Source organism: Lithobates pipiens, unplaced genomic scaffold (assembly GCF_037356315.1).
Source record: "Lithobates pipiens isolate NorthernLeopardFrog02 unplaced genomic scaffold, aLitPip1_a1.2 Scaffold_1, whole genome shotgun sequence".
Taxonomy (NCBI): Eukaryota; Metazoa; Chordata; class Amphibia; order Anura; family Ranidae; genus Lithobates; species Lithobates pipiens.
Genome location: NW_027507685.1, coordinates 163,069,940 through 163,097,803, shown reverse-complemented (window position 1 = coordinate 163,097,803; position 27,864 = coordinate 163,069,940). Strand labels below are relative to the sequence as shown.

The window sequence follows — 27,864 nt, the reverse complement described above, 5'->3', positions numbered from 1 at the left end:
CTGATCTTTGTTGTAACTGCTTTGGCGCCTGGATGTGGCTGCCCTATATCATATGAGGTTTTTGTTTAACCCCCCCCCCCCCACCCCACCTCATGGTAGTTTTGCCATTTTCTCGGTATGTACTTGGCACTCATGTTTTCCTATGTGACTTCCTCCACAACACAGGATATACAGTGCCTTGAAAAAGTATTCACACCCCTTGACATTTCCCACATTTTGTAATTTTACAACCAAAAAAGTAAATACAAAAAGCATTTTATTGTAATAGATCAACACAAAGTGGCACATAATTGTGAAGTGGAGGAAAATTATAAATGGTTTTCCAAATTTTTTACAAATAAATATCAGAAAAGTGTGGCATGCATTTGTATTCAGCCCTCCTAAATCAATACTTTGTAGAACCACCTTGCACTGCAATTACTGCTGCAAGTCATTTTGGGGTGTCTCTACCAGCTTTGCACATCTAGAGAGTAACATGTTTGCCCATTCTTCTTTGCAAAATAGCTCAAGCTCTGTCAGTGTTGATGGAGAACGTCTGAACAGCAATTTTCAAGTCTTGCTACAGATTCACAATTGGATTTAGGTCTGGACTTTGACTGGGCCATTCTAACACATGACTATGGTTTCCAAACTGCAGGCCTGGGGCCAGATGTGGCCCTTTGCTTGCCTTTATTTGGCCCTTGAGAAATTATTTTTGCCACCAACAATTGGGCATATTTCCTGCCACTGACACCAACAATGGGGCACCATTCCTTCCACTGACACCAATGCTGGAGCACTATTCCCCCACTGACATCAACTATTTCTACCCCTAATACCAAAGATCAGGTATTGTTTACTCCCACTGGGCATAGTCCGGCCCCCCTGAAGTCTGAAAGATTGTAAACTGACCCTTTCTTTAGAAAGTTTGGAGACTCCCTGATCTAAACCATTCCATTTTAGCTCTGGCTGTATTTTTAGGGTCATTGTCCTGCTGGATAGTAACCTCTGCCCCAGTCTCAAGTCTTCTGCAGACTCTAACAGGTTTTCTTTTAAGATTGCCCTGTATTTGGTTCCATCCAACTTCCCATCAATTCTGATCTGTCCCTGCTGAAGAAAAGCATCCCCACAACATGATGCTGCCATCACCCTGTTTCACGGTGGGGATGGTGTGTTCAGGGTGATGTGCAGTTTTCCACCACACATAGCATTTTGCTTTTAGGCCAAAAAGTTCAATTTTGGCCTTAACTGACCAGAGCACTTTCTTCCATGTGTTTGCTGTGTCCCCCACATGGCTTTTTTTGCAAACTGCAAACAGGATTTCTTATGGCTTTCTTTCAACAATGACTTTCTTACTACTCTTCCATAAGTGCCAGATTTGTGGAGTGCATGACTAATAGTTGTCCTGTCTCTGGACAGATTCTCCCACCTGAGCTGTGGATCTCTGCAGCTCCTCCAGAGTCACCTCTTGGCTGCTTCTCTGATTAATGCTCTCCCTGCCCAGCCTCTCAGTTTTGGTGGACGGCCATGTCTTGGTAGGTTTGCAGTCATGCCATACTCTTTATATTTTCAGATGATGTATTGAACAGTGCCCTGTGAGATGTTCAAAGCTTGGGGTATTTTTTTATAACCTAACCCTGCTTTAAACTTCTCCACAACTTTATCCCTGACCTGTCTGGTGTGTTCCTTGGCCTTTGTGATGGTGTTTGTTCACTAAGGTTCTCTAACAAACCTCTGAGGGCCTCACAGAACAGCAGTATTTATACTGAGATTAAATTGCACACAGGTGGACTCTATAAATTAATTAGGTGAATGCTAAAGACAATTGGTTCCACTAGAATTTAGTTAGGGTTATCAGAGTAAAGGGGGCTGAATACAAATGCATGCCACACTTTTCAGATATTTATTTATAAACAATTTGGAAAACCATTTATCATTCCTTGCACTTCACAAATATGGGCCACTTTGTGTTGATCTATCACATAAAATCCCAATAAAATACATTTACTTTTTGGTTGTAACATGACAAAAAAAATGAAAATTTCACAGGGTATAAATACTTTTTCAAGGCATTGTACTCACCGTGGATCCCACGGGCATCAGCCTTTAGGCAATGTATGCTATTGGAAGGAACATGGTCTATGGCTTTAACGCTGTCTTTAAACCCCCTGTTTTTACTTGTTTATTGCATTACTGTTTATGGTTATCATTAAGAGTGGACTGTCATGTCACACTACATTGTCATATTGCATACCTTAAATAAAGAATTAAAAAAAAAAGACAGGTAAGCTACTGAGGACAGAATAGTCAGCAGGAAAATGAATGTTAAAAGTAAATTCCCTGCACTAATGCCCATCTTCCCTGACAACGTCTGTCCAAGGCTCTGGTCTCTAGAAATTTACTGACTATGCTGACAACTCTCCTGTTACCTAGCCATGATATAGCCATACTTAATGGTAACATCAGTGACAGTAGAGAGGTATCTGTGGAGCCCAATCAAAATTTTCCTATGGAGCCCAATGATCTGTAGTTATGCTACTGCTTAGAAACCTATGAGCAGTACAGACAAAAAGACAAAATCAACATGATCATTGAAGAATGTTGTCAGTGTTAAAACAAGTAGAAGGAAATATAAGATAGCTTTATACCCAAGGAATGTGCTGCGGTGGTTTTGGAGCTGAAGAACCGACCAAGTCCAAGGTCTCCTAATTTCACAACTCCTGTTGCTGTGATAAAGACGTTAGCAGGTTTTATATCTGTAGGAAAGTAGTAAAAATTTGTTGAACATGACCATAGTTTGTAAAATTTAAATATAAACTGTGCCTTTGTACAGTTGCTTAATGTGCTTAAGGACAGGAGACATTGATAATATACCAAGAAATCCAAGCATTAGTTTTAGTAACAATGGCATAGATTTCTCACCTACCTACTTTCTTCTTTTTGTGCAATACCGATTGTTCCTGTAACACAATTTTCATCCCTAAACACAAATCTGACAAATAGTCCAACACTTTCATTATCCAGAATCCAGTACAAACCATAGCATGAATGCAACTGTTGGGCTCAATAAACGTGAAGGCAAGAATGCTTTATGAGATTCTTAGAAATGAGATAAAAGCCAAGTAAAGTGGTGCTCAAGTAAAACATTTATATATATATATATATATATATATATATATATATATATATATATATATATATATATATATATATATATATATATATATAAATATAGAAATAGTGAAGTATTTTTATTTATAGAATAGAAATAGCAAATAAAGCAAATGTAGTCCCAGTGAATCAACTAAACAACATAGCACTAGTACTAAGTGTCGCAGCCAGCTCAATGGAGTTGTTGCTGGAACTTCAAATAAACTGACAAAGAAAAAGGTGGAAGAGCACAGTCAACCGTAGTGTGGTAAATAAATACTGATTTATTAAATAAAACATACTAGTAATACACTTGAAAAGAACTGGGAAGCAAGGCAAGAAGGAGCATTGCGCTCAAATTAGTCTCTACACATCTTTGCCCCTAGCATGAAAAGTGGTTTGGGATACTGTCGTAGTAAGGCCTCATGGACGAGAAGGCCTGGCTCGCAGTCTCCGCTCTAATTCATCCCAAAGGTGTTCTATCGGGCTGAGGTGCAGGCCAGTCAAGTTTCTTCCCCCCAAATTCGCTTATCCATGTCTTTATTGATCTTGCTTTGTGAACTGGTCCAAATCATTTGGTGGGGGTTGTTTTTCAGGGGTTGGGCTTGGCCCCAAAATTTTGGAGAATTTCATGCTCCCAACTTTGTGGGAAAATTTTGGGGATGTTCGAACATAACTGCTCACCAGTGCACAAGGCAAGGTCCATAAAGACCTTTATTGAGGGTGGACTAACACAATATTGAACCCTATGGACTAAGACAGGGATGCCATTAAAGTTCATGTGCGTGCAAAGGCGGGTGTGTCAATACTTTTGACAATATAGTGTAGCTTGTTTTAGCACATCGGCATCCCTATCCGCCAGCCATAGTGGGGCACGGGATCTGTAGAGACTGAATAGACCTGTATTGACAATCCTGGCTACACAAACGCAAGAGCATGCAGAGATCCTAGTACATATTTCAAGAAAAACTATCAGGATTACCTTGTTTTAGCACAACAGCATCCCCAGCCACTAGCCATGGCAGAGGTGAGGGATCTGTAGAGAATGAGTAGAGCGGACAGCTCATACTTACTTTGCTTTCACAGCAGCATCTGTGAGTGTATTACCAGCAAGAGATGACAGCAAGAGAGGGTCTTGCTGCATGATAATATACTGCCCAATGGCCAAAGCATGTTAATAGGCCCTCAATTCTCAGGCACTTTGTGGGCCCTTGCATTTGCCCAGTTTGCACAAATGGTGCATCCACCCCTGAGGCTACTTAGCATGTAGGAAAGAGTGCAAGGCATGTACTGTGGTGGAAGGCAGCAAAAGAACAAATCACCCTAATACACATGCCCGGACTTTCCGGCAGACTAGGTCTGACGGTCTTCCCAACGGACTTTTTGGCGAGTTCAGACGGACTTTGCGAACTAACGGACTTGGCCACACACAAACGGACTAAGTCCTAAGTTTTGAACGTGATGATGTAAGACGGGACTAAAAAAGGAAGTTCAATAGCTAGTAGCCAATAGCTTCCCTTGGTCTGTCAGACCAGCATACAGACAATCTGTTTTCCCGATAGGAATTGAGTCCGTCGGACAGATTTGAAACATGTTCTATTTCTAGGTCCGTCTGATTTTTTTAACAAAAAACAGATTATCCCACACACGATCGGATTGTCAGACGGAATGATTCCGTCGGACCTAGTCTGCCGGAAAGTCCGGTCGTGTATACGTGGCATAACTCAACTACGCGTATAAGCAAACAGACCTGTATAAGCAAACTGAGAGTTGGAATTTTTGGCCAGGAGGTTGAAACGTTTTGTGCTCTATTTAATGCACCCTTGGTTGAGATAAGAGTTTGTGTTATACATTTGCAAAGAACAAAAGTGGAAAAGAAATCTCCTAAACTGCCTATGGATTGTTCTTTGTGTTGTGCAACTTTGTCATTTGGTACTAATCACACAACAGATATTGATCAGATGGTAAAGTACACAAACTAAGAATCGCTGCTCAATAGAGGGACACTTATTAATCAGGATAACCTAGACTAACAAGATCCGATTTTCAACATGTTAACTCTCTACCTTTCCAGTTTCAAGTTTAAACTCTACAAAGACTAAGGTAAGGCTCTAAGCCTGTGCTCTGATATCCCTATAACTTCAAAAAAAGCATGTTATGCTGACCAAAGGATTTGTCCTTTGCTCTGCACCATTCCATACGAGAGAGCAGGCTTGGAAACAAACCACTCTAGGCACTTTAAGAGCATTACAAGCTTGATCAGGTAACTTTCACAAAAAAGGGAAGTCATGTGTCCCAATGCCCTAAACACAACATGAATTCAAAACTCTGATCAATGCTTTTGTATTCTACACTTCACAGCTAGGCTGTGCAAAGACCTTCAGCAAGGAATCAAAACACATCATCCTCTGACAGTTTCATCAGGTCCAATCAGAGCTAAGCTTCAAAGACTGGATGAAACAAAAATGTTCAGAGGTAACAGGATGAACAGACGGCGGCAAAAAACAAGTTTCTTAACTAGCTCAGTGCTGGTGACTTGTGACATTTAAGTGCCTGAAACCAGGGCAGCATTAACAGTTCTAATATAAAAATAAGAATCTCCATCTTGAGCAATTATTTTATTAAGTGTTAGATACAGAACAAATACGTTATGGGTTTGATCAATATTGTTTCCTTTATTTCTACAATTTTCTGCAGTTGCATTTATCATATAACTTAACCACATATTGTATAAACTAGAATTAAAGATTTAATTGGGCTTTTTACAATTTGATTCATGCAGCATAGGTAACGCTGAAATGATATATAATGTCTCCACAGAGTTATGTATGCTGTATGAATCAAATGGTAAAAATCTGAATAAAAACTGTAGTGACACAAAAGTTAATTATACAAAAAGCAGACATTTGTAGATTATATAAATATTCACAGCTTGAGAAGATATAAATTTTCTGTCATTAAAGATGGGTGTCATTTGAGATTAGTATTTACCACTTTACCACTTTTTCACATCTGGATCCTGCAAATATATCTAGCTCTGCCATGCTGGGTGGGAATTGCTGATGTAGAGATTTTTATTTTTTGTTCTTCTTCAAAACTTTGTTCTGGACTAGTTTTGGTAGCCCTTTATGTTAACCCTACACAGCTCGAATTTTGGTGAACTCCTGCTGAATCGCTCAAAATTTGAGCTGTGGGTGGCCCTTTTGCACCAGAGGGCTCGAGAGACTTTGCTCTGAAAATTGAAGGAGATGAGTGGAAAATTCTTGCCTGAACCGTGATTGCAACCATTTAGATGCAGTTTGGGTTTTCTGACAGCTACAGAGCACAGACAACATTGGAAAAAGGAACCCATAATGGGAATAGAGATGGAAGCACATTGACTGATATTGGTTATGCATCATTAAGATGATATTTCTGCCTTTGTCCGATTGTTTGATTACCAAATCGGGGGATTTTTGTAAAGTTTTGAGTGCTTTGGTCTGGTTGGGAGTAAGGTTAGATGGAGTGGCATTTCACCTTTGTTGTTTAAGATCTCTGATGACAGCTTGTAAAAATGCCCATATTTCAGGGCATGTCATAAGATCGGGAAATCTACGAGACCATAGGTGAAATTGCCTATTCGGACGACTGGGCAAGGCAATGGTGGGTATGGGATTCAAGGTTGAATCATTTGAGGGGATGGGTGAGGCATCAATGTCCTCAACCGCACCCTCATCATACATTCTTTCCTGTTCCTTCTTGCTTTTTCCTTTCCTTCCCTCTCTTTACTTTACCAACTGGTAGCAATATGTCATTGGTTGTGTATCAAACTAAACTAATCTTCGATCCAATCGGAATCTTTGTCCAATTTGTCTGCCAAATATGTCATATGTCTGCAATCTGGCCCAGCGGAAAATTCAATAAGGATAGTTGTATTGTCTATACTTATCACTTTAAACGTTAATGACTATGTCTTTAATTGTGTTTTTATGTTCTGTTGTTGTCATCAATATTCTTGTCTTGCATTGAACTGTATTTGATTGCTCCCCTGGCTGTAGGACCTCTGTGCTCCCGCATGACCCGAATGTTTATTTCCCCACTGGCGGACATGTGACTTCCCGAGGTAGAGACACACCCCTCGGAGTCTGCCCCTTCCTTGCTCCGACCGAGTTCTGGGCTTCTCACCCGCTGGCTTGGACGGCGCGCACTTGCGAAATGGCGTCCACTCAATGCATTTTTGCAGTGTGGGTCAGGGAGCTCATTTAATGGGCTTCTGCCCATGAATGAGCACGGCGGGATATTCTCTAGGGGACATGTTTCGGAACCATCCTATCTGAGTAAGATATTTGACATCCGGTCATGTACTTACCTTGCCATTTTCTTCCATATTTACAGACCGTTCCCTTTCCAATGCATTTTTGATTCTGGAGCAATATACAGGAGTTTAGATACCAGGGTTCTACTCAACTGGATTATCATTCCTTTATCCATAAGAATCTATCACCTTCTGAATTTGTTTAGCTTTAAGCTGGTTCGTTTATTACCTATGCTTGACACCTGAATGGTTCCCTTGTGTCCCCTGGAGATCTGATATCATGCATTAATATAGTAATATAGTAGTTATTATCCTCAGGTGAGCTTTTTCCATTGCTCCCTTACTAACCTTAGCCACATATCCATTCATTTCCGTGTTCCATCTCAATTCCCATTATGGGTTCTGATCCCAATGTTCCCCTCTCCCCACCTCCCCCACTTCTCCTTCCCCCCTTCCCTCGCCCCTTTTCCCCACTCCCCCCTGTTCTCCCCCATTTTAACCCCTCTATTTCCCTCTCCCTTCCCCCCTGCTCTGTCCCCTCCACTTTTTCCTTTCCTGCTCTGTCCTCTCCCCTTTTCCCCCTCCCCCTTTCCTCCCCTTTCTTTCATCCTTCCCCTTTCCCCCCTTTCTCCCCCTTCTTTCCCTTCCCTTTCTGTCCTTGATTTCCTCCTGTTTTCTTTCATTTTCCTTTCACTTATCTCCTCTTCCCTCCCTTTTCGGTTCCTTTTTGTCCCCCTTCTTTCCCCTTTTCTTTCCCTGTCATTCTTTATTCCATTATCTAATTGTCTACTTTCATCCCTCTTTCTTATCCACCACCTCCCCACTTTCCCTGTGATGAGTGGATTGTGACTTTCTCCATCATCTTTGACATATGATCTTTATACATCAATTATTATATTTTTTTACTCAGACTCATACCCGCATTCATCCCCCTTGTCCGTCGCAGAGGGAGTCCATAGTTCGGGCTAGTGGTCACACATGGGCCATACTGCAGCCTGGTGAGCAATTTGATGATTTTCATTCTATTATTTTGTATACCCTGCTGAACTTTACTGTGTGCAATTCTGAATATGTTGTATTCGAACTGTGCCTTATTTCATTATCTATTTTTAGATAAGTTCTCCTGAAGAAGCGGTCACCCGCTAAACTAGTAGAGAACCAAATCAATTCTGAGAATTGCTTCAACAGCAGATACTTGTTGGGAGTTCCCTGAGTATTTGCTATTTGAAATACAATTTCTTCTTAATTGTTGTTTTAAATGTACCTTGTATGTCATTTTTATGTAATGAAAAATATTTTTTTATATATTACTTATTTTGTCTGTTATGAGTACCGAGATAGTAAATCACTTTTTTTGAGTCTGGGATTATAATTATGACAAGCTTCAGCAACTGTTCCATCTTCCCACCCTCATTCCTCATCTCTAAGTGTAAATATGAGATCTGAGGTCTTTTTGACCCCAGATCTCATATTTAAGAGGTCCTGTCATACTTTTTTTCTAAAACAGTGTAAAAAAAAAAAAGAAAGTAAAATAAATAATAAAATGTAAATACATTTTTTTTAAACGCGCCCATCCCGACGAGCTTGCATGCAGAAGCAAACACATATGTGTGTAGCACCCGCATATGAAAATGGTGTTCCACCCACACATGTGAGGTATTGCCACGATCAGTAGAGCAAGAGCAATAATTCTAGCCCTAGAACTCCTCTGTACTTTAAAACATGCAACCTGTAGAATTTTTTTAAATGTTACCTATGAAGATTGGATGGAGAAGGGTAAAAGTTTGTCGCCATTCCAAGAGCGGCCACAATTTTGAAGCGTGACATGTTGGGTATCAATTTACTCAGTGTAACATTATCTTTAAAAAATGGGTTAATCTCACTGTTGTCTTATTTTTTAATTAAAAAAAGTGTATTTTTTCCCAAAAAAAGTGCGCTTGTAAGACCGCTTTTATTCTCTAGGGTGTTAGAATAAAATGTATAATGTTTGGGGGTTCTAAGTCATTTTCCAGCAAAAAAAAAACTGTTTTTAACTTGTAAACAACACATCTCACAAAGAGGGTCGGTCCTTAAGTGGTAAACAAAGGTAAGTTTAGCTCAACTTTAAGCTAACAATTTTTCAATTTTAATAGCTTTGCACAGTATGCCAGTCCTGCACATTAATGCAATTAATAAAAACATAAATAATACAAATGAGTCTAATGTTATCCAGTTTGATGCTTATGATTTACTATTCATTTTTTCTGTTGTCTGCTTAGAAAAAGCTATGAGGTTGCTGTTTGATAAGTAGTTATATGCAGTAAGCATAGAGAAGCCGCTGTGCTCCTGTATAGGCATGCAGGATTAGGTGTTTACTCTTCAGGATGAACAGGTCATGGCTGGATATTGAGATTACCTCTGTGCATGATCCGGCGGGAATGCATATGTTCCACGGCACTGCACGACTGCACAAAATACTTCCATACAGTTCTCTCTGGTATTAATCGCTTCTGTTTCTTAAAATACTGTAAAGAGAAGGAAAACAATCCTTGTCACAAGATAGAGTTCAAGTACGTAAAAAAGGTGAAAGGTCGATGGAGAGAAATCGAGAGAAAATGTGGAATATTAATGCATACCATGTCTAGAAGGGTTCCCGGAGAGCAAAAGTGAGACACCAGAAAGGGAAAAACATGAATAACAGAAAAAAAGAAATCCCTGAAAATCCAAAGGTGTGCATTAAATAGGAACTAAAAATATAAATGGATAAAAAAAGTCAAAGGCAGAAAAAATGGCCCCCGAAAACACACACATTTTCTTTTAAAATGTGAGGGAAGAATCAGAAATGATACATTAAAACCTAATGCCGGCCATACACGGTTCAAATTTCGAAAGAATTTTCTTTCGAAAATCGTATCTAAGAATTTTCGTATGAATTTTGCACCATTAGTGGGCTGCAGCAACAGCCGATTTTCGTGTGGAAATAAAATTTGAGGAATCGGACATGTTGGAATTTTTTTGAAAAACGAACGATATTCTAATCAATGATGGGAGAATCGTGCGCGAAATGTAATAAGAAAAGAAAATTTACAGAGAGAAAAGAAAATTCCCGGTCACGAAAATTCTTTTCTGTAGCAACATGAGGTGAAATTGAAGGCTTGGTTAGCCGAATTTCGAAAATTAATGGTGGCTCCATCTGATCACAAAAAAAAACGAACTTTCTGATTTTGAAAAGAAAATTTGTTCGAAATTCGACCATGTATGGCCTGCATTCGTTTACCTAATACAAAATAAAAAATCAGCGCAAGGGACATTACTTTCCTTCAATGAGATATGTTTCGTATTCTTCTGTGTCCTCCTTTCACAGAAATCCTCCTCCTCTGATGCCCCCCTCCCTCCTACCCCACCGCTTTAATCTACCAGTGTGACTGGAATTATTAGATTAAGAGGCTGTGACAGGCCCTCATCAAGAGTGCTTGACTATGCCCACCTCCTCCATTCATAGAAGTAGATATTACAGTTTCTATCAAAGAATGCAATCTATGAATTGAGGGGGCAGACCTATCATCCACTCATCCTCCATTCATAGTCATTGTTTCATTCAGGAGGTTTGAACTTCTCTCACACTGAGCTGAGATCTGTGAACTCTTCTACTGTTACTGTGTAACTGGGATTGTGCAATCTGTGCCCTGGACTGTGCTGGAAGGGTATCAGAGGGACTTTGCCCTTGGAGCTGACACTCAGGAGCATGTTTCATACAAGGTAACGAATGATCACAACCCAGATGGTTATATACAGTAAGGTATTCCATGCAGGAGTTCTGGCGTGTTTCGCCCACCACTTTTGCAGTCTTCAGGAATGCTCAGCTTGCTAGCCACTGGAGGTGTCGGGAGGACTTAAGGTTCCTGGCTGGGTATTAGCCACAAGCTGTGACAGTTTGTATAGCTGGTAAGCCTTCAATTTATGTGGTGGTGTATTCACGGTGTCCTTTGAATATTGAAGATCCCACACAGGGTGTTTCAACATTTACTCCTGCTCCATGCTATGGGAAGCATTATGGAAGAGACTTTCATATATTTTTATTTAAGTTTTTATTTAAGTTTTACATGTTTTTATTTTTTCTGCTGTATTTGTTGGCTCACTTATCATTATTGTAATATTCATGACATTCACTTATTTGCTGAATTGGTTACTTTTGTTTGACTCAACAGGTTACTTTTCACAGGATTCATTTGTTTACTGCATTTAATCTGTATGTTTGATCACCCTTTTTTAGTTTAACATTGTAGGGTTTTCATTTATTTGTCAACCTAATCAACAGGTTTACTTGCGCACTAGATCACATTATTGCCTTTTTCATTCACTATTAGCGTAACTTCCTTTTCTGGTTATTTTTTCTGTTTTTTCTTATTTGTTTGGTGTGTATTTCAGTTTTGAATTGCAGCTTTTTTAGTTGTCCTACCAGCGCAGTTTTTTTCTTTAACATTGTTTCATTCATGGAAGCTGTAGTAACAACTACTGTGAATAGAGGAGCTGGGTGATGGAGGGGGCATAGTCAGGCACCTTTGATGAGTGCCCAGCACAGCCCATTAATTCTGTCAACCCCAACCCACTGTACGATTCTCTGACCATGGGGGGGCTGGGCATTGGAGGAGGAGGAAGATTTCAGTAAAAGGAGGACACAACCGCACAATGAACATATTTCATTAAAGGTAAATAATATCCTTTGTACTGATTTTTTTTTTGTATTAGGTAAACAGGCTTTAAGTAAGAACAGAATGTATAAATTACATACACACACACCCACACTTTTCAAAAGTGAGGACAGCATCAGATTTCTTCAAAAAACACCAATAATGATTAAACTTCCTTATACAACTTATAAAATGCAATGATTAATATTCTTCATAAAACAAATCATTTCCCTAATTTCTTTGTACTATAGTCCCAAAGTAAGTACTTTAGAAACAATTCTAGACCATTCCCAGCCTTGAGAGCTAACCTAACCCATTTACCACATCCACTGAATCAGCTTCGTAGAACAAAACTCGCTCTGACAGGTGGAGATGCCTTTTCACTGTAATGAGCATCTCTTGTCTTAATTACCTTCAACAACATATTTAATGCCTTAGAACCACAAACTGTGACAAATGGACCATTCGCCTGGAGCAAACTCAGAAAAATACATTATGAGCTTGTATAAAACACCAAAAGCTCACTGGAGCTTCTAAAGCGGCCCTCCTATCATTCACAAAGATTATAGAAAAATAAAAAGTAGAGCAAGTAGAAATGACAGCTAATGCAAGGTAAATAGAACATTTTTCTGCAAGTACAACTAAATCTACTACAAAACTTAAATAGTAGGAAGCCCAGCAATTGCACAATCATGAAGAAAACATCAGTTTGCCTGTTTTGCCTGATTCATAATTTCAGCCTGTTGGTATAACCCCTGTTGGCTAATTTTTTTCCTTGCTTATCACATTGGGCAGACTTAACTTCACTCCCTGGCCCATAGCCAAGACAGGAAGTGAATGGAAATCCCTGCAATTCAAAGAAATCCGTTGTGCCCCCCCCCCCCCCCAATTCACCAGAACTAGGAACCCCATTGTAAAATTTCAGGGGTTTCTTTTACTTTCACTTTCAATCATAACGGTAAACAGGACAAACTGAAAGGGTGAGTCTTCGTAATGGAGAAACAGACAGCAATAATTCATTTCCACTCTGTCCAAAACTAAAAAAGTTCTATATTTAAAAAGGAGAAGTCCAGCCTGAGCTCATTCGGCTGGACTTCTCCTATGGGTCACAGGAGTTCAATCTGTTTTGCACTCCTGTGACACGTTTTCAGCAGAGAGTGGTCTGAAGTCCGCTCTCTGCTGACGTCACCAAGATCAGTCCAGTCACCGCGTCATCCCGACTCTTGAAGTCTGGATCTGCCAGGTGCCTGGACTGATAGGCGTCTCTGGCTGTCAATGATCCCCTGAGATGCCCGATCCCTTTCCCTCCACAGCTCAGCGCTCCAATGAGTTTGGAGGAGCAGAGCAAGAGAGAGCCTGACTGACAGGCAGCAGCTCTCCGCTTGGAAAGGTGAGAGAGCCGAGCCATCGGCAGTGTTCGGTGGTTCGTTTCTCAGTGAAGAGGCAGCTGGGGACAGATCGGATCGATGCTGCATCCACCAAGGTATGATTTTATATATATATATATATATATATATATATATATATATATATATATATGTATATATATATATATATATGTGTATATATATATATATATATATATATATATATATATATATATATATGTATATATATATATATATATACATATACAGTGCCTTGAGAAAGTATTCGGCCCCCTTGAACTTTTCAACCTTTTGCCACATTTCAGGCTTCAAACATAAAGATATAAAAATTTTATTTTTTGTGAAGAATCACCAACAAGTGGGACACAATTGTGAAGTGGAACGAAATCTATTGGATTTTTGAAACTTTTTTAACTAATAAAAAAATTAAAAGTGGGGCGTGCAAAATTATTCGGCCCCCTTGAGTTAATACTTTGTAGAGCCACCTTTTGCTGCGATTACAGCTGCAAGTCGCTTGGGGTATGTCTCTATCAGTTTTGCACATCGAGAGACTGAAATTCTTGCCCATTCTTCCTTGCAAAACAGCTCGAGCTCAGTGAGGTTGGATGGAGAGCGTTTGTGAACAGCAGTTTTCAGCTCTTTCCACAGATTCTCGATTGGATTCAGGTCTGGACTTTGACTTGGCCATTCTAACACCTGGATACATTTATTTGTGAACCATTCCTTTGTAGATTTTGCTGTATGTTTGGGATCATTGTCTTGTTGGAAGATAAATCTCCGTCCCAGTTTCAGGTCTTTTGCAGACTCCAACAGGTTTTCATCCAGAATGGTCCTGTATTTGGCTGCATCCATCTTCCCCTCAATTTTAACCATCTTCCCTGTCCCTGCTGAAGAAAAGCAGGCCCAAACCATGATGCTGCCACCACCATGTTTGACAGTGGGGATGGTGTGTTGAGGGTGATGAGCTGTGTTGCTTTTACGCCAAACATATCGTTTTGCATTGTGGGCAAAAAGTTAGATTTTGGTTTCATCTGACCAGAGCACCTTCTTCCACATGTTTGGTTTCCCAGGTGGCTTGTGGCAAACTTTAGACGAGACTTTTTATGTATATCTTTGAGAAATGGCTTTCTTCTTGCCACTCTTCCATAAAGGGCAGATTTGTGCAGTGTACGACTGATTGTTGTCCTATGGACAGACTCTCCCACCTCAGTTGTAGTTCTCTGCAGTTCATCCAGAGTGATCATGGGCCTCTTGGCTGCATCTCTGATCAGTCTTCTCCTTGTCTGAGCTGAAAATTTAGAGGGAGGGCCAGGTCTTGGTAGATTTGCAGTGGTCTGATACTCCTTCCATTTCAAAATGATCGCTTGCACAGTGCTCCTTGGGATGTTTAAAGCTTGGGAAATCTTTTTGTATCCAAATCCGGCTTTAAACTTCTCCACAACAGTATTACGGACCCGCCTGGTGTGTTCCTTGGTCTTCATGATGCTCTCTGCGCTTTCAACAGAACCCTGAGACTATCACAGAGCAGGTGCATTTATACAGAGACTTGATTACACACAGGTGGATTCTATTTATCACCATCAGTCATTTAGGACAACATTGGATCATTCAGATCCTCGCTGAACTTCTGGAGTGAGTTTGCTGCACTGAAAGTAAAGGGGCCGAATAATTTTGCACGCACCACTTTTCAGTTTTTTATTTGCTAAAAAAGTTTAAAATATCCAATAGATTTCGTTCCACTTCACAATTGTGTCCCACTTGTTGGTGATTCTTCACAAAAAAATTAACATTTTATATCTTTATGTTTGAAGCCTGAAATGTGGCAAAAGGTTGAAAAGTTCAAGGGGGCCGATTACTTTCGCAAAGGCACTGTATATAAAAAAGTATTGGGAAGCCTACCTTTACACATTTTCAATATTTAGTTGGCCCACCCTTTGCAGCTATAACAGCTTCAACTCTTCTGGGAAAGCTGTCGAGTGTCTATGGGAATGTTTGGTCATTCTTCCAGAAGCACATTTGTGAGGTCAGGCACTGATGTGGGCGAGAAGGCCTGGCTCGCAGTCTTTATTCTAATTCATCCCAAAGGTGTTCTATTGGGTTGAGGTGAGGACTCTGTGCAGACCAGTCAAGTTCCTCCACTCCAAACTCTCTCATTCCTGTCCTCATGAACCTTGCTGTGTAAACTGGTCCAAATGATTTGGTGGTGGGAGATTATGGTGTGGGGTTATATTTCAGGGTTTGGGCTTGGCCCCTTAGTTCCAGTGAAGGGGGCTCTTAAGGTGTCAGCATATCAAGACATTTTAGACAATTTCATGCTCCCAACTTTGTGGGAACGGTTTGGAGGATGGCCCCTCCTGTTCCAACATGACTACACACCAGTGCACAAAGCAAGGTCCATAAAGACATGGATGTGGGAGTTTCGGGTGGGGAAACTTGACCTGATCTAAACCTGATAGAACACCTTTGGGATAAATTAGAGCAGAGACTGCGAGCCATGCCTTTTCGTCCATCAGTGCCTGACCTCACAAATGCTCTTCTGGAAGAATGGTCAAACATTCCCATAGACACACTCCTAAACTTCATGGACAGCCTTTCCAGAAGAGCAGCAAAGGGTGGGCCAACTTAATGTTGAACCCTACGGACTAAGACTGGGGTGCCATTAAATTTCATGTGTGTGTAAAGGCAGGCATCCCAGTACTTTTGGTAATATAGTATATATACATATATGTACAGTATATATAGCAGGGGCGGATCCAGGGGGGGGCAATGGGACAATTGCCCCCTCCGAGTATACGGCCGGCGGGTGACAGAACGGCCAGTTCCACAGGTACCAGTGTGGCCGGTTCCGCGGGTGCCAGCGTGGCCGGTTCTGCAGCCAGTTCCGCGGGTGCCAGTGTGGCCGGTTCCGCGGGTGACTGCGCTGGGTGCTGGCAAGTGACAATCTGCAATGTGTGGCAGGTGACGTGGCAAGTGATAATCCGCAATGTGTGGCAGGTGACGTGGCAAGTGACATTCCGCAATGTGTGGCAGGCTACGTGGCAAGTGGCAATCCGAAATGTGTGGCAGGTGATGTGGCAAGTGACAATCCGCAATGTGTGGCAGGTGATGTGGCAAGTGATAATCCAAAATGAGTGGCAGGTGACGTGGCAAGTGACAATCTGCAATGTGTGGCAGGTGACATGGCAAGTGACAATCCGCATTGTGTGGCAAGTGACGTGGCAAGTGACAATCCGCATTGTGTGGCAGGTGACGTGGCAAGTGACAATCTGCATTGTGTGGTAGGTGACGTGGCAAGTGACAATCCGCATTGTGTGGCAGGTGGCGTGGCAAGTGACAATCAGCAATGTGTGGCAGGTGACGTGGCAAGTGACAACCAGCAATGTGTGGCAGGTGACGTGGCAAGTGACAATCTGCAATGTGTGGCAGGTGACGTGGCAAGTGACAATCCGCATTTGGTGGCAGTCGACATGGCAAGTGACACCCTCAGGGCTCCCACTGATTCTGCATTATGGTTAGTTGAACCATTTAATTTTATATTACAATGTAATAATAGAAATTATGCACTTCAATCATCCTGACACCATAACAACCATGGTGCCGTAATGATTGAAGCGCCAATACCAGCCATTTCCCATATAAATAGCCCCCAAAAAAACATATTTTATAGCAGTGCCCCTCCCAAGACTAGACTCTTGATCCACCCCTGATATATAGTGTATATGTATATACTGCCTCACAGAAGATGTCTATTCACAATAAATGTACGTCAGGCAAGGCAAGGAAGCAAAGGTGACATTGTCAAAATCCCTGGACCGGTGAAGCTGTTTTTTGGCTTCTGACTGTGGGGGATGGTGGCAGTCTGGTACAGCGCGGCCAGGGGGCATGGGGAGGGGGTCCAGTGGATAGCTGGAGCCGCTGGAGGCTGGGGGGAGAGAGCCATTGTTGATGCGGGGAACATAGCCATGAAAAGAGCAGGAGGAGCCCAAGCCGAAATCCACAGCTGTCCACAGTCAGATCGGAAGCCAGAGATGGTGGAACCTGTCATGCAGGGAGGTTTCCCACACCACTCCTGTGTGAACGCAGGCTCTGAGTACAGAAATTCCTGTCTATTGGTCTCTAGCAAGACCTGGATACAAGGTCCCCTCCCAAGACTCTTCAAAGTCTCTGGACTTTAGAACGCAATCTGGGCTTTACTAATTACAGAGAAAACAGAAAAAAATTATTTCTCCGCTCAGGTGTATTCTAGAGCCCCTGAATCTACATCAGTGAGAACCCTGTGTAGGCTTTAATTCTTCTAACTCAGGGTACAGCACTGTAACACTGTATAATAATAACTGTAGGCAGAAGCAGGTTGCCCTTATGCCTACCTTTTGCTTCAGCCTTCATGGGTAGGTGCCTTAATTGGACCACCTACCTCTCCTCAACTTTATACACGTGTAGACTTTGTACATGCTTCTATTATGCATAGTTGAGAAGCAAGCTACGTGAACACTGAACATCTTGTATTACCTACTATTTTTTACTCGAGTCAGGATAACAGTGAACAGGCCTTATATAATAAAACTGATCTTTCCTGCATCAGGGCATTTTAAGACAAAATTGGAAACTTCTGTATGCATTAGATAGATTTGCCATTAGTCAGTTCTATCTTCATATCTGGAATATAAGCAGGAATGGATCATAGAATCAGCACTTAAACTCAGAAGGATCTTGCTTAAGAACTACATTTCTTTCTCATCTGGAAGTACCTATTGTCTGAGAGCAAAGCATGTATTAACTGTTACAGTGCCAAGCAAACAATTCCTAGAGACCATAATGGTTCTGTATGCAATTAATGCTTTATATGCCCTTTATCCTCAACCATAGCTTATTCACAGAAACACAGATGATTGGTAATAATTTAATATTCTATAATGTTTAGCAATATTCTTTGTGACATAAGTGCTCCCTGAAGCATATTCAAAATGCTAAACCATATGCAGAGCACTTAGAAAATACATTGCTCATAGATAAGATTGAGGTCTATTGTCCTTACTTTAATCATTTGAGAAAGATCTCCCGCATCTGCCAGTTCCAGGACAATATTCAACTCATTGTCTTCAATGAATGAGTCCAGATACTTAATAATGTTTGGGTGGTTCAATTGCTGTATAAAAAAAACACACACAAAAAAAATAAAAAAAATAAGAACAGCAGATAATATAATAAAATAAAAACTCAATCTGACTAATGGTTGGAAAAAATAGATTTGAATTCTGATTACCATTACTATTTTAGACAAAACTGCTTTCATTAAAAAAATGTCCCTCAGCTAAAAACCTACATGGCCATAACCATTCTACAACATTTTCATATACTTATAAATGGAAAGATCCCCTAACAAGGAGATCACAGTACACCCCGCTACATTCTACAACATTTTCATATAAAAAGGTGCTGATTTTTTTCTACAAACAACATACAGAGCAATTGCATCTGTGATTTGTGGGGTGCAGCAGTGGACTGTAAATATGCTTTGGGATGCAATTAACAATGACATATACACAGTGCATTGCCTCACTTAAAGCTGAATTGCAGCAATTCACTTTGTAAAATCTGCTGTCTTAGAATGGGTTATGTCCAACAAGGCCATGCCACTTTATGGAATTTACTCTTACATTTGCATCTGAATTTTACAGCTATTACTCTACTTCTGGCACTTTGACAGGAGAGGCAATTCCTTCTTAAAACACAGCATCTCTGCTCATCCCTCCTCTCTTTCTGCCCATTCACAGAAGGCTTTGTATTTTGTGAATGGGCTCACATAATACAAAGTGCTCTGGGATTGGATGGGGGGGTGGGGGGGGGGGACAGTGGCTACATACGACTCTACATTGGAGCACCAGAAGTTTAGCCATAGCTATGCTCCTGGCACTAAATTGTAAATTAAAGAAATAGGTCCATGAGGTGGCGTGCACCTTGTTGGGCTTAACCCCCTAGTAATTCAGAACATTTTAGAAAGTGGCTGAGTTTTTGAAGTTCAGTTTTAATCTTAAAGCGGGAGTCCGCTGTTTTTTTTTTTTTTTTAAAAGCCAACAGCTACAAATACTGCAGCTGCTGACTTTTAAAATAATGACACTTACCCGCCCAGCGCGCCCGCGATGTCGGCACCCGAAGCCGATCTCTTGATCGTCTCTCGGGTGCTGCCACCACCATCTTGGGTATGGGAATCAGGAAGTGGAGCTTTGCGGCTTCATTTCCCGGTTCCCTACTGCGCATGTGCGAGTCGCGCTGCGCAATAAAGATGGTCCCCGCTGTCTCTGGGATCTGTGTGTTTTCCAACAGACAGCGGGGGACCTTCGGAAAGGGGTGTAGATTCTGCGGAAAGGGGCGTACCTTCTGCAGATATCTATGCCGGAAGTGGGTGCAGATACCTGTATTGTACAGGTACCTGCACCCCCTCCCCCCTGAAAGGTGCCAATTGTGGCGCCGGAGGGGGGGAGGGTTACAATGAGCGGAAGCTCCACTTTAGGGGGGAGCTCCGCTTTAATTGTAAAATTGACCAGACAAAATAAAGTACCTCACTGATTCACAATGTGGGCCCTTCCTCTATCAATTGGCCTCATAGAGGATTACAGAAATCTAATATAAATCTACAAGAAAGTTGGATTCAAATGCTTATGCTAACTTTTCATTAAATGTAATGTTTTTGTTTAGTACATGGCTACATTATACAGTGATGTTTTGTATCTGCCTAGAATTCAACTTTAATTAGACCATCAAAAAATCTTTTTGTATAGTTCAAAATCGTATTACAAATTCATATAGTCCTATAGCCTGAATGTGTAAAAAAAATAAAATAAAAAAAATAAAAAAAAAATAAAAAGAGGGTTTTAAAAGTAATTAAAAAACAAAACAAAAAAAATAGTATTTTATCCTCCTGTAGTTATATAGCTTAGCCTTAAGGGACAGTTTTACAGTAATCAGGTTTTATGTTTGTAACTCCCAAGACTCTTGATGATTGCTTAAAGAGTTACTCCACTTTTCTTAAGAAAATACACCCCTCTGGGTGATCTTATCTTTATCTATGTACATTGCAAGGGTTTTAACAAACTTTATTGCAGATTCCTACCTTTTGTTATTCTGAAGAAATCCCTGTGTGCTTCTCTGTGCCCAAGGGCTGGATGAATATGTATGGGAGTAATTTTCAACCGGCTACTGCACCTGCAGGGCTCTAATGTGGAACATTGCAGGGTCTGCATTAGGGGTGCAACGAATCGTCACCAATCCATGATCTGAACGGGTCACCCCACTCGGATCGGCACACGCCGCGATCCGCAGATCACTCCACGGTGTCTGCCTTAGGAAAGGCAGTGGCTTCGGCCTAGCTCCGAAGCGGCGGCCATCTTTCTACACCCAGCCCGTTTACACTGTGATCGCTCCGTCAAATGATGGATCGATCACTTGTAAACAAACCGGCGTCATTACATGATGCCGGTTCCTCCCTCCCCTCTCTGTATTGATCTGTACAGTGGAGGGGAGAGATCGGTGTCAGCAGCGTTGTGGGCTGCATCTGTAGTGCCCCCAGCGCTGCTCTGTAACAGCCATCCCTCCATACCCAGCCAATACTCCACCAATACCCTGCCAATACCCAGCAATACCCTGCCAATACCCAGCAATCCCCTGCCAATACTCTGCAATACCCCGCCAATACTCTGCCATACTCCGCCAATACTCTGCAATACCCCGCCAATACTGTGCCAATACCCTGCCAATACCCAGCCAATACTCTGCAATACTCTGCGATACCCAACCATATTCTGCAATACTCTGCGATACCCAGCCATACTCTGCAATACTCAGCCATACTCAGCCAATATTACAGTGGGGGAGATTGTGGATATTACAGTGGGGGAGATGACTAGGATATTACAGTGGGGACTATATGGTGGTAGAATTTTCACAGGTTTTTGCAAATTCAATTATTATTTGCTGATCCGAAAAATGATCCGATCTGTGACTCTGATCCGAGGAACGATCCGATCCGTGAGTTTTTTGATCCGTTGCACCCCTAGTCTGCATCCTTTTAGACATGAGTTCCTATTGGAAGTATCTTACCAAAAATTATTTTTTTGTTGCAGGGGATGCCAAAAATCTGCCTGTATCTTAGTGCAGACTTCTGGGAATATCAGTGAGCCAATCACAAAAGCAGGAAATTATGTTTCTGGGGAGCGTTCTGTACGCATTCTGTGTAGCCATATTGCATTGCATTTTACAGAAAATGACAGAGCTACATATTAAAAGTGAAGGGTCATTTTAATAACATTCAACTACAATATGACTTGTGTTGCAATTGTATATGCTATATTATTTTTTTTATTTGCTATTTTTTCCCCATAAAAGTGGAGTTGCCCATTAAGGTGTTTTCTATTTAGGATATAAGTAGTAAACTGCACAGGTAAGAGTGCCTCATTAATAATGTTACTGTGTTATTTGTTGTAATCTGGATAAAATAGATTCACCGATACTACCATATTTAAAAATCTTGGCCAGCCCAGCAGTTAAATAGTTTGAATCGGCTTCTCTCTACGTACAGCTGGAACAAGTAACTTTTTCCTTAGGTCAGAAAGTGGGGAAACCAACTGGGGACTAATATTGATAATTCACATACGGTAGTTTGTAAGTGATGTACCTCATTAGCACACACCCTGCATCATCTACCCTCAGCTGGTCAACTCCTTCCTGTATCATGACCTAAAGTCTAACCAGGAACTAAGGCAGAAGTAATGGAAAAGTGTTTTTAAACAGCCATGAGGACAGTGGGGAAATGCAAAAGAAGCACATTATTGCTATATTGGTACATAGGGGAGCTGGAATTTAGATAAAAAACGTGAACAAAGTTCAACTTAGCCTTTAATAAACATAGAAAATGTCTGTTATACTATACAAACGTGGAGGAAGCATTCAAATGTCTGAATATGTATCTGGCATTTGAAGGCCTGTGGTCACCTTTAAAGTATTGCTATGTCATATGAAGATTTTAGATATCTGCTGGTGGAGTTCCTCTTTCAGATGTAATTACCTTACAGCAATTTGCACATAACTGTAAGTGTCATTTTATGAATAATTCTCGTTATTTATGCACTTATGTTTATTAGCCTTAAAACAGAAAACAAACATTTTTCCTAAATCTTTTTTTCTTTTCTAACGCTAAAAAAGATGGTCAGAATGGGATTGGTCAATTAACAGAAACAGGGCTGAGTATATCTCTTTGACATCTGATTTTCTTTCAAGTGTTGAGCAAGACGCTGACAGACACACCAAAGTGATCTCCTCAACCCTCTGAAGTATACAGCACATCAGACCTTCAACCGTTACATATTAAAGCATTAAACAAGGAGCCATCCACCTGCTCTGCACTCCCGCAAACTGCTGACCTTGTACTGCGTTAAATGGTTTCTTGGGATCCCACTTAAAACTTACATTATTGTTACTTTTGATTTGTTGAGCTGCTTGTAAGATGACTTCCATGCGCTCAGGGTTTGTATCAGACATAATTTATAAATGCGTACACACTGGAAAGGAATGCCCTACAGGCAGTAAAACAGATACACTCACGGCTCATTCACAACAGAATGTGACTGCTCAAACTGACTCACCAGATTCGGAGCTGTTTGATGCTGTGATTTGAGTGTTTAAATGGCATTTTTTCTCTCTGCAGGGATCCTGGCTTTGAGCATACTTGCAAATTTTCAAGTGTGAAATGTTTCAAAAATATATATATTCAGCAAAGCAATGCCCACAGGCCACTAAACATCTTTCTGTGAGATTATAGCCCATAAAATATTAGGAAGATATGTGAAAACCCATCCTGTTCTGTCAAATACATTTAAACCAGCTGGAACCAAAGGGATGCACGTACACTGCTTGCCTTACAGAATTCAAAGCCAAGGGAATCAAAACACTGGATAGGCTGGAACTATACTTTAACAACAAACAATGAAAAATTCTCCATACTTTAGCACAGAAAAATATTATATGTGAGCCCAAATACAGTATGTTAACTTTTGCAAATGTTTGGCTTTCTACATACAGTAAATAGCTCTGTTAATTTAATCGAATCCTCATCTAAGTTATAACAATAAAGAAAGACTATTCTATTTGATAAACAACACTAACAACAAGATAATGGCATCTTGAAAAAAATTGTGATGATCGTATAATATTTTATTCAATGGTGACAATTTACTAAAAGAGTATAGGCCAGGGATATGCAATTAGTAGACCTCCAGCTGTTGCAGAACTACAAGTCCCATGAGGCATAGCAAGACTCTGACAGCCACAAGCATGACACCCAGAAGCAGAGGCATGATGGGACTTGTAGTTTTGCAACAGATGGAGGTCCGCTGATTGCCTATCCCTGGTATAGGTTGTTCACTTAGCAAAGTGAATTTTCTCTTTACAAGCAAAATATAACTTAGCTTAGTAAATAAACCCCAAAAAGGCAAAAAAAATTATAAATCCAAGTGTCGGTTTGACCTACCTTGCCATAAAAAGACAGACTTCTGCCAAAAAGGCAATATTGTGTTTAGTTAAAAATGGAGAGGATATCAGACATATGGCTGTTAGATTAGGAAAATTAATTTTTAAAGACTTGAAACTCTATAAGTTCAAGTTAGGCAAACAGTCAACAGATACCATGAAATACCATGACTCAACTGCTTAAGGAGTGTCCTAAGTAGATTGGTGTTGATTGGTGCTAGTGTATACTCCAAACTGGTCAACTAATTGTCTGCAGGCATTTTATACACTTGATAACAACTCTGTTATCTACTAGAATTCATTGGACAAGAATGGTCATCATAATGGGGGATTTTAATTACCCAGACTTAGACTGGACGGAAGGAACCACACATTCATCTAAGGCTCACCAGTTCCTAAATGTCTTGCAGGACAATTTCAGGAGTCAGATGGTAGATGCACCAACTAGAAACAACGCTTTATTAGACCTACTGATTATCAACAATACAGACCTGATCACGGATGTGGAAATAATGGGTGTGACAGACCTAGCTGGGACCGAGGCTCTTGGAGGGGACTGAATACGAGCCTCTTACCTTGTGATTATGGGCCCTCGCATTTGGGGGGAACGGTGCTCTTTGTGAGCTGTATGCCTGGGGACCCCTGAGGTGGTTTTACTTGAATTCAGGTCCGTGTGCCCCCCCCTCCCCCCCAAGACACACAGACTCTGGATATGTAAATGCCATGTTAGCAATAGACTGAATCACACTATTGGGACACAAACTCTTAGATGCTAATATCATCAACTCCAGCCACCTGTCTTGCATAATGTAAATGAGTCTAGTCTGGCTTGACACAGATTCTAAAGAATATTTTACCAATTGTTGTTTTTTTGTTTGTGCTAATTAACCTGCAATTGAATGGAGTCCAGTGTTCATTAGATAATTAGCTCATGCTAATTAGGTTAGGTTTTAGTCACCCCGCTGTATATATTTTGTGTGAGGTCTCAAATAAAGGGATTTCCTGATGTACTCCAAGACTGGTGTTGAGTGAGTCTAGCTCTTGGGGGTTCCTATAGCCAGATCCATTGGACTCGTGTTCCAGGACTTAGGAGGTGGTATTACTGATGGAAACACTCAAGCGGAGTGTGGGGGATGTTCCGTCACAAGGGGCAATTTAGGAAACAGTGATCACAGGTCAATTATCTTCAGTATAAATCACACAAATAGGAAACATAAGGGGAATACAAAGACACTGAATTTCAAAAGCGCCAACTTCCCTAAACTACGAACCTTGCTAGAAGATATCAATTGGGATAAAATCTTAGGAACAAAGAACATGGAGGAGAGATGGGTTTGCTTTAAGAGCATATTAAATAAGGGCATTAGCCAGTGCATCCCATTGGGAAATAAATTTAAAAGAGCGATTAGAAGTCCTGGATGGCTTAACTCCAATGTAAAAATGTATATAAAAGCAAAGGAAAAAGCCTTCAAAAAATAGAAGGCTTGGGGATCATCATCAGCATTCAGACTTTACGAAGAATGCAACAAGAAATGTAAGGATGCTAAGATAGAATACAAAAGACACAGCGGAGGAGAGCAAAAAAAAAAACCCCAAGAAATTGTTTAAGTATATAAACAGTAGAAGAGGGAGGACAGACCAAATTGGCCCCATAAAGAACGAGTAAGGGAATCTGGTTACAAAGGCTGGTGAGATGGCGAAGATATTGAATGTATTCTTCTCCTCAGTCTTCACGAGGGAATCAGGGGGCCTTAGTTAGCAAAACTGCAGTGTTTATCCTCATGACACATCGCAGGAAGCACCCTCATGGCTAACAGAGGGCAGAATTAGAAATAGACTTGAAAAATGTAACATTAATAAGTCACCGGGACCAGATGGCTTGCACCCGAGGGTCCTTAGGGAACTCAGTCAAGTAATTGCCAGACCACTGTTTCTAATTTTTACTGTTGGTCTACTGACTGAAATGGCACCAGTTGATTGGAGAAAAGCCTCTGTAGCACCAATATTTTAAAAAGGGCTAAAACACATCCCTGGGAAATACAGACCAGTTACCCTAACATCAATAGTATGCAAGCTATTGGAGGGGATGATAAGGGACTATATACAAGATTTTAGTAATGAAAAATCTTAGCAGTGATCAGAATGGATTCATGAAGAATTGTTCTTGCCAAACCAATCTATTAACCTTCTATGAGGAGGTGAGCTGCCATCTACTGTTGATAAAGAAAGGCCCGTAGATTTTGTCTGGATTTTGCAAAAGCATTTGATACAGTTCCCCATAAACGTTTACTGTACAAACTAAGGTGAGATGGCATGGACCATAGGGTGAGTACATGGATTGAAAACTGGCTACAAGGGCGTGTTCAGAGGGTAGTGATAAATTGGGAGTACTCGGAATGGTCAGGGTTGGAAAGTGGGGTGCCCCAGGGTTCTGACCTGTGACCAATCCTATTTCATTTATTCATAAACGACCTGGAGGATGGGATGAACAGCTGTATTTGCGGACGATACTAAGCTAAGCAGGGCAATAACTTCTCTGCAGGATGTGGAAACCTTGTAAGTAGATCTGAAAAAATTAATGGGGTGGGCAGCTACATGGATAATGCATTTGGGTGGCAAAAATATGAATGAAATCTACTCACTGGAGGGGGGGGGGAGAGAACCATTGGGGGAATCAATGATGGAAAAGGACCTGGGGGTCCCAGTAGATGATGGGCTCAGCAATGGTCAAGCTGCTGCTAACAAAGAAAACAGAATATTGGCATGCATTAAAAAGGAGACTAACTCAAGAGATAAAGCGGTAATTCTCCCACTTTACAAGACTCGGGTGCGGCTGCACCTGGAGTATGCTGTCCAGTTCTGGGCACTAGTCCTCAGGAAGGATGTGCTGGATATAGAGCGAGTCCAAAGAAGGGCAACAATACTAATAAAGGGTCTGGAGGATATTAGTTATGAAGAAAGGTTACCAGCACTGAACTTATTCTCTCTGGAGAAGAGATGCTTGAGAGGGGATATGATTTCAATTTACAAATACCATACTGGTGACCCCACAATAGGGATAAAACTTTTCAGCGGAAGGGAGTTTAATAAGACTCGTGGCCACTCATTAAAATTTGAATAAAAGAGTTTTAACCTTAAACTGCGTAGAGGGTTTTTTACTGTAAGAGCAGCAAGGATGTGAAATTCCACATGCGGTGTTTTCAGCGGGGAGCATCAATAGTTTCAAGAAACTATTAGATAAGCACCTGAACGACCACAACATATAGAGATATACAATGTAATACTGACATAAGATCACACACATAGGTTGGACTTGATGGGCTTTTTTCAACCTCACCTACTATGTCACTATGTAATGGTGTTTGTGGAAGGTTACCATAGGGTAAACTTTGCATACAAAGGAAAGTATTATAAAATAAGGGTCATTTTTTGCAAAATGGCAGTGGCTTGATAAATGTAAAACTGATATGAGTGATACAAATTAGGAGGGTCTTTTACAAAGTGACAACACACACCAATGATCAAAGCTTGTCCAATCTTTTTCTAGTTTATTAAGAGTAAATATGGATGATGCATTTAAAAATATACATGTAAGCTGCAGAGCCACATCTTGGTACCTCTATATTGTACAGTCTTGCCCTAAACAGTAAGTACTGTCTTAACTGAGCACACTTACTTGGGATTTAGTCTATTTCTTCCTTTACGGAATGCACAGAAAAAGCAAAGGTAAAATAAAACATAGTAAGAGTTTTCATGTGCATGCTCCCAATGCAAACAAAATGTGTTTTTATGTTCATGTACCTTAAGGAAGAATGCAACAGCGGGATGGGATAGAATGGATAGAAGGCACCTGTGATTTAAA

The 27,864-nt window shown here is 40.8% G+C and overlaps 1 protein-coding gene across 4 annotated transcripts in view; it reads right to left on the bottom strand.

Moving 5' to 3' along the window:
- Positions 1–27,864, bottom strand: part of NEK6 (NIMA related kinase 6) — a 345,952-nt gene that overhangs the window by 92,443 nt on the left and 225,645 nt on the right. For all 4 annotated transcript variants that reach the window (XM_077478833.1, XM_077478836.1, XM_077478835.1 and 1 more), the window contains 3 exons: positions 18,517–18,627; positions 9,819–9,927; positions 2,628–2,735 (listed from right to left, as the gene is read on the bottom strand). In XM_077478833.1, coding sequence (XP_077334959.1) covers positions 2,628–2,735; positions 9,819–9,927; positions 18,517–18,627 — 328 coding nt within the window. The remainder of the gene's footprint in view (positions 1–2,627; positions 2,736–9,818; positions 9,928–18,516; positions 18,628–27,864) is intronic.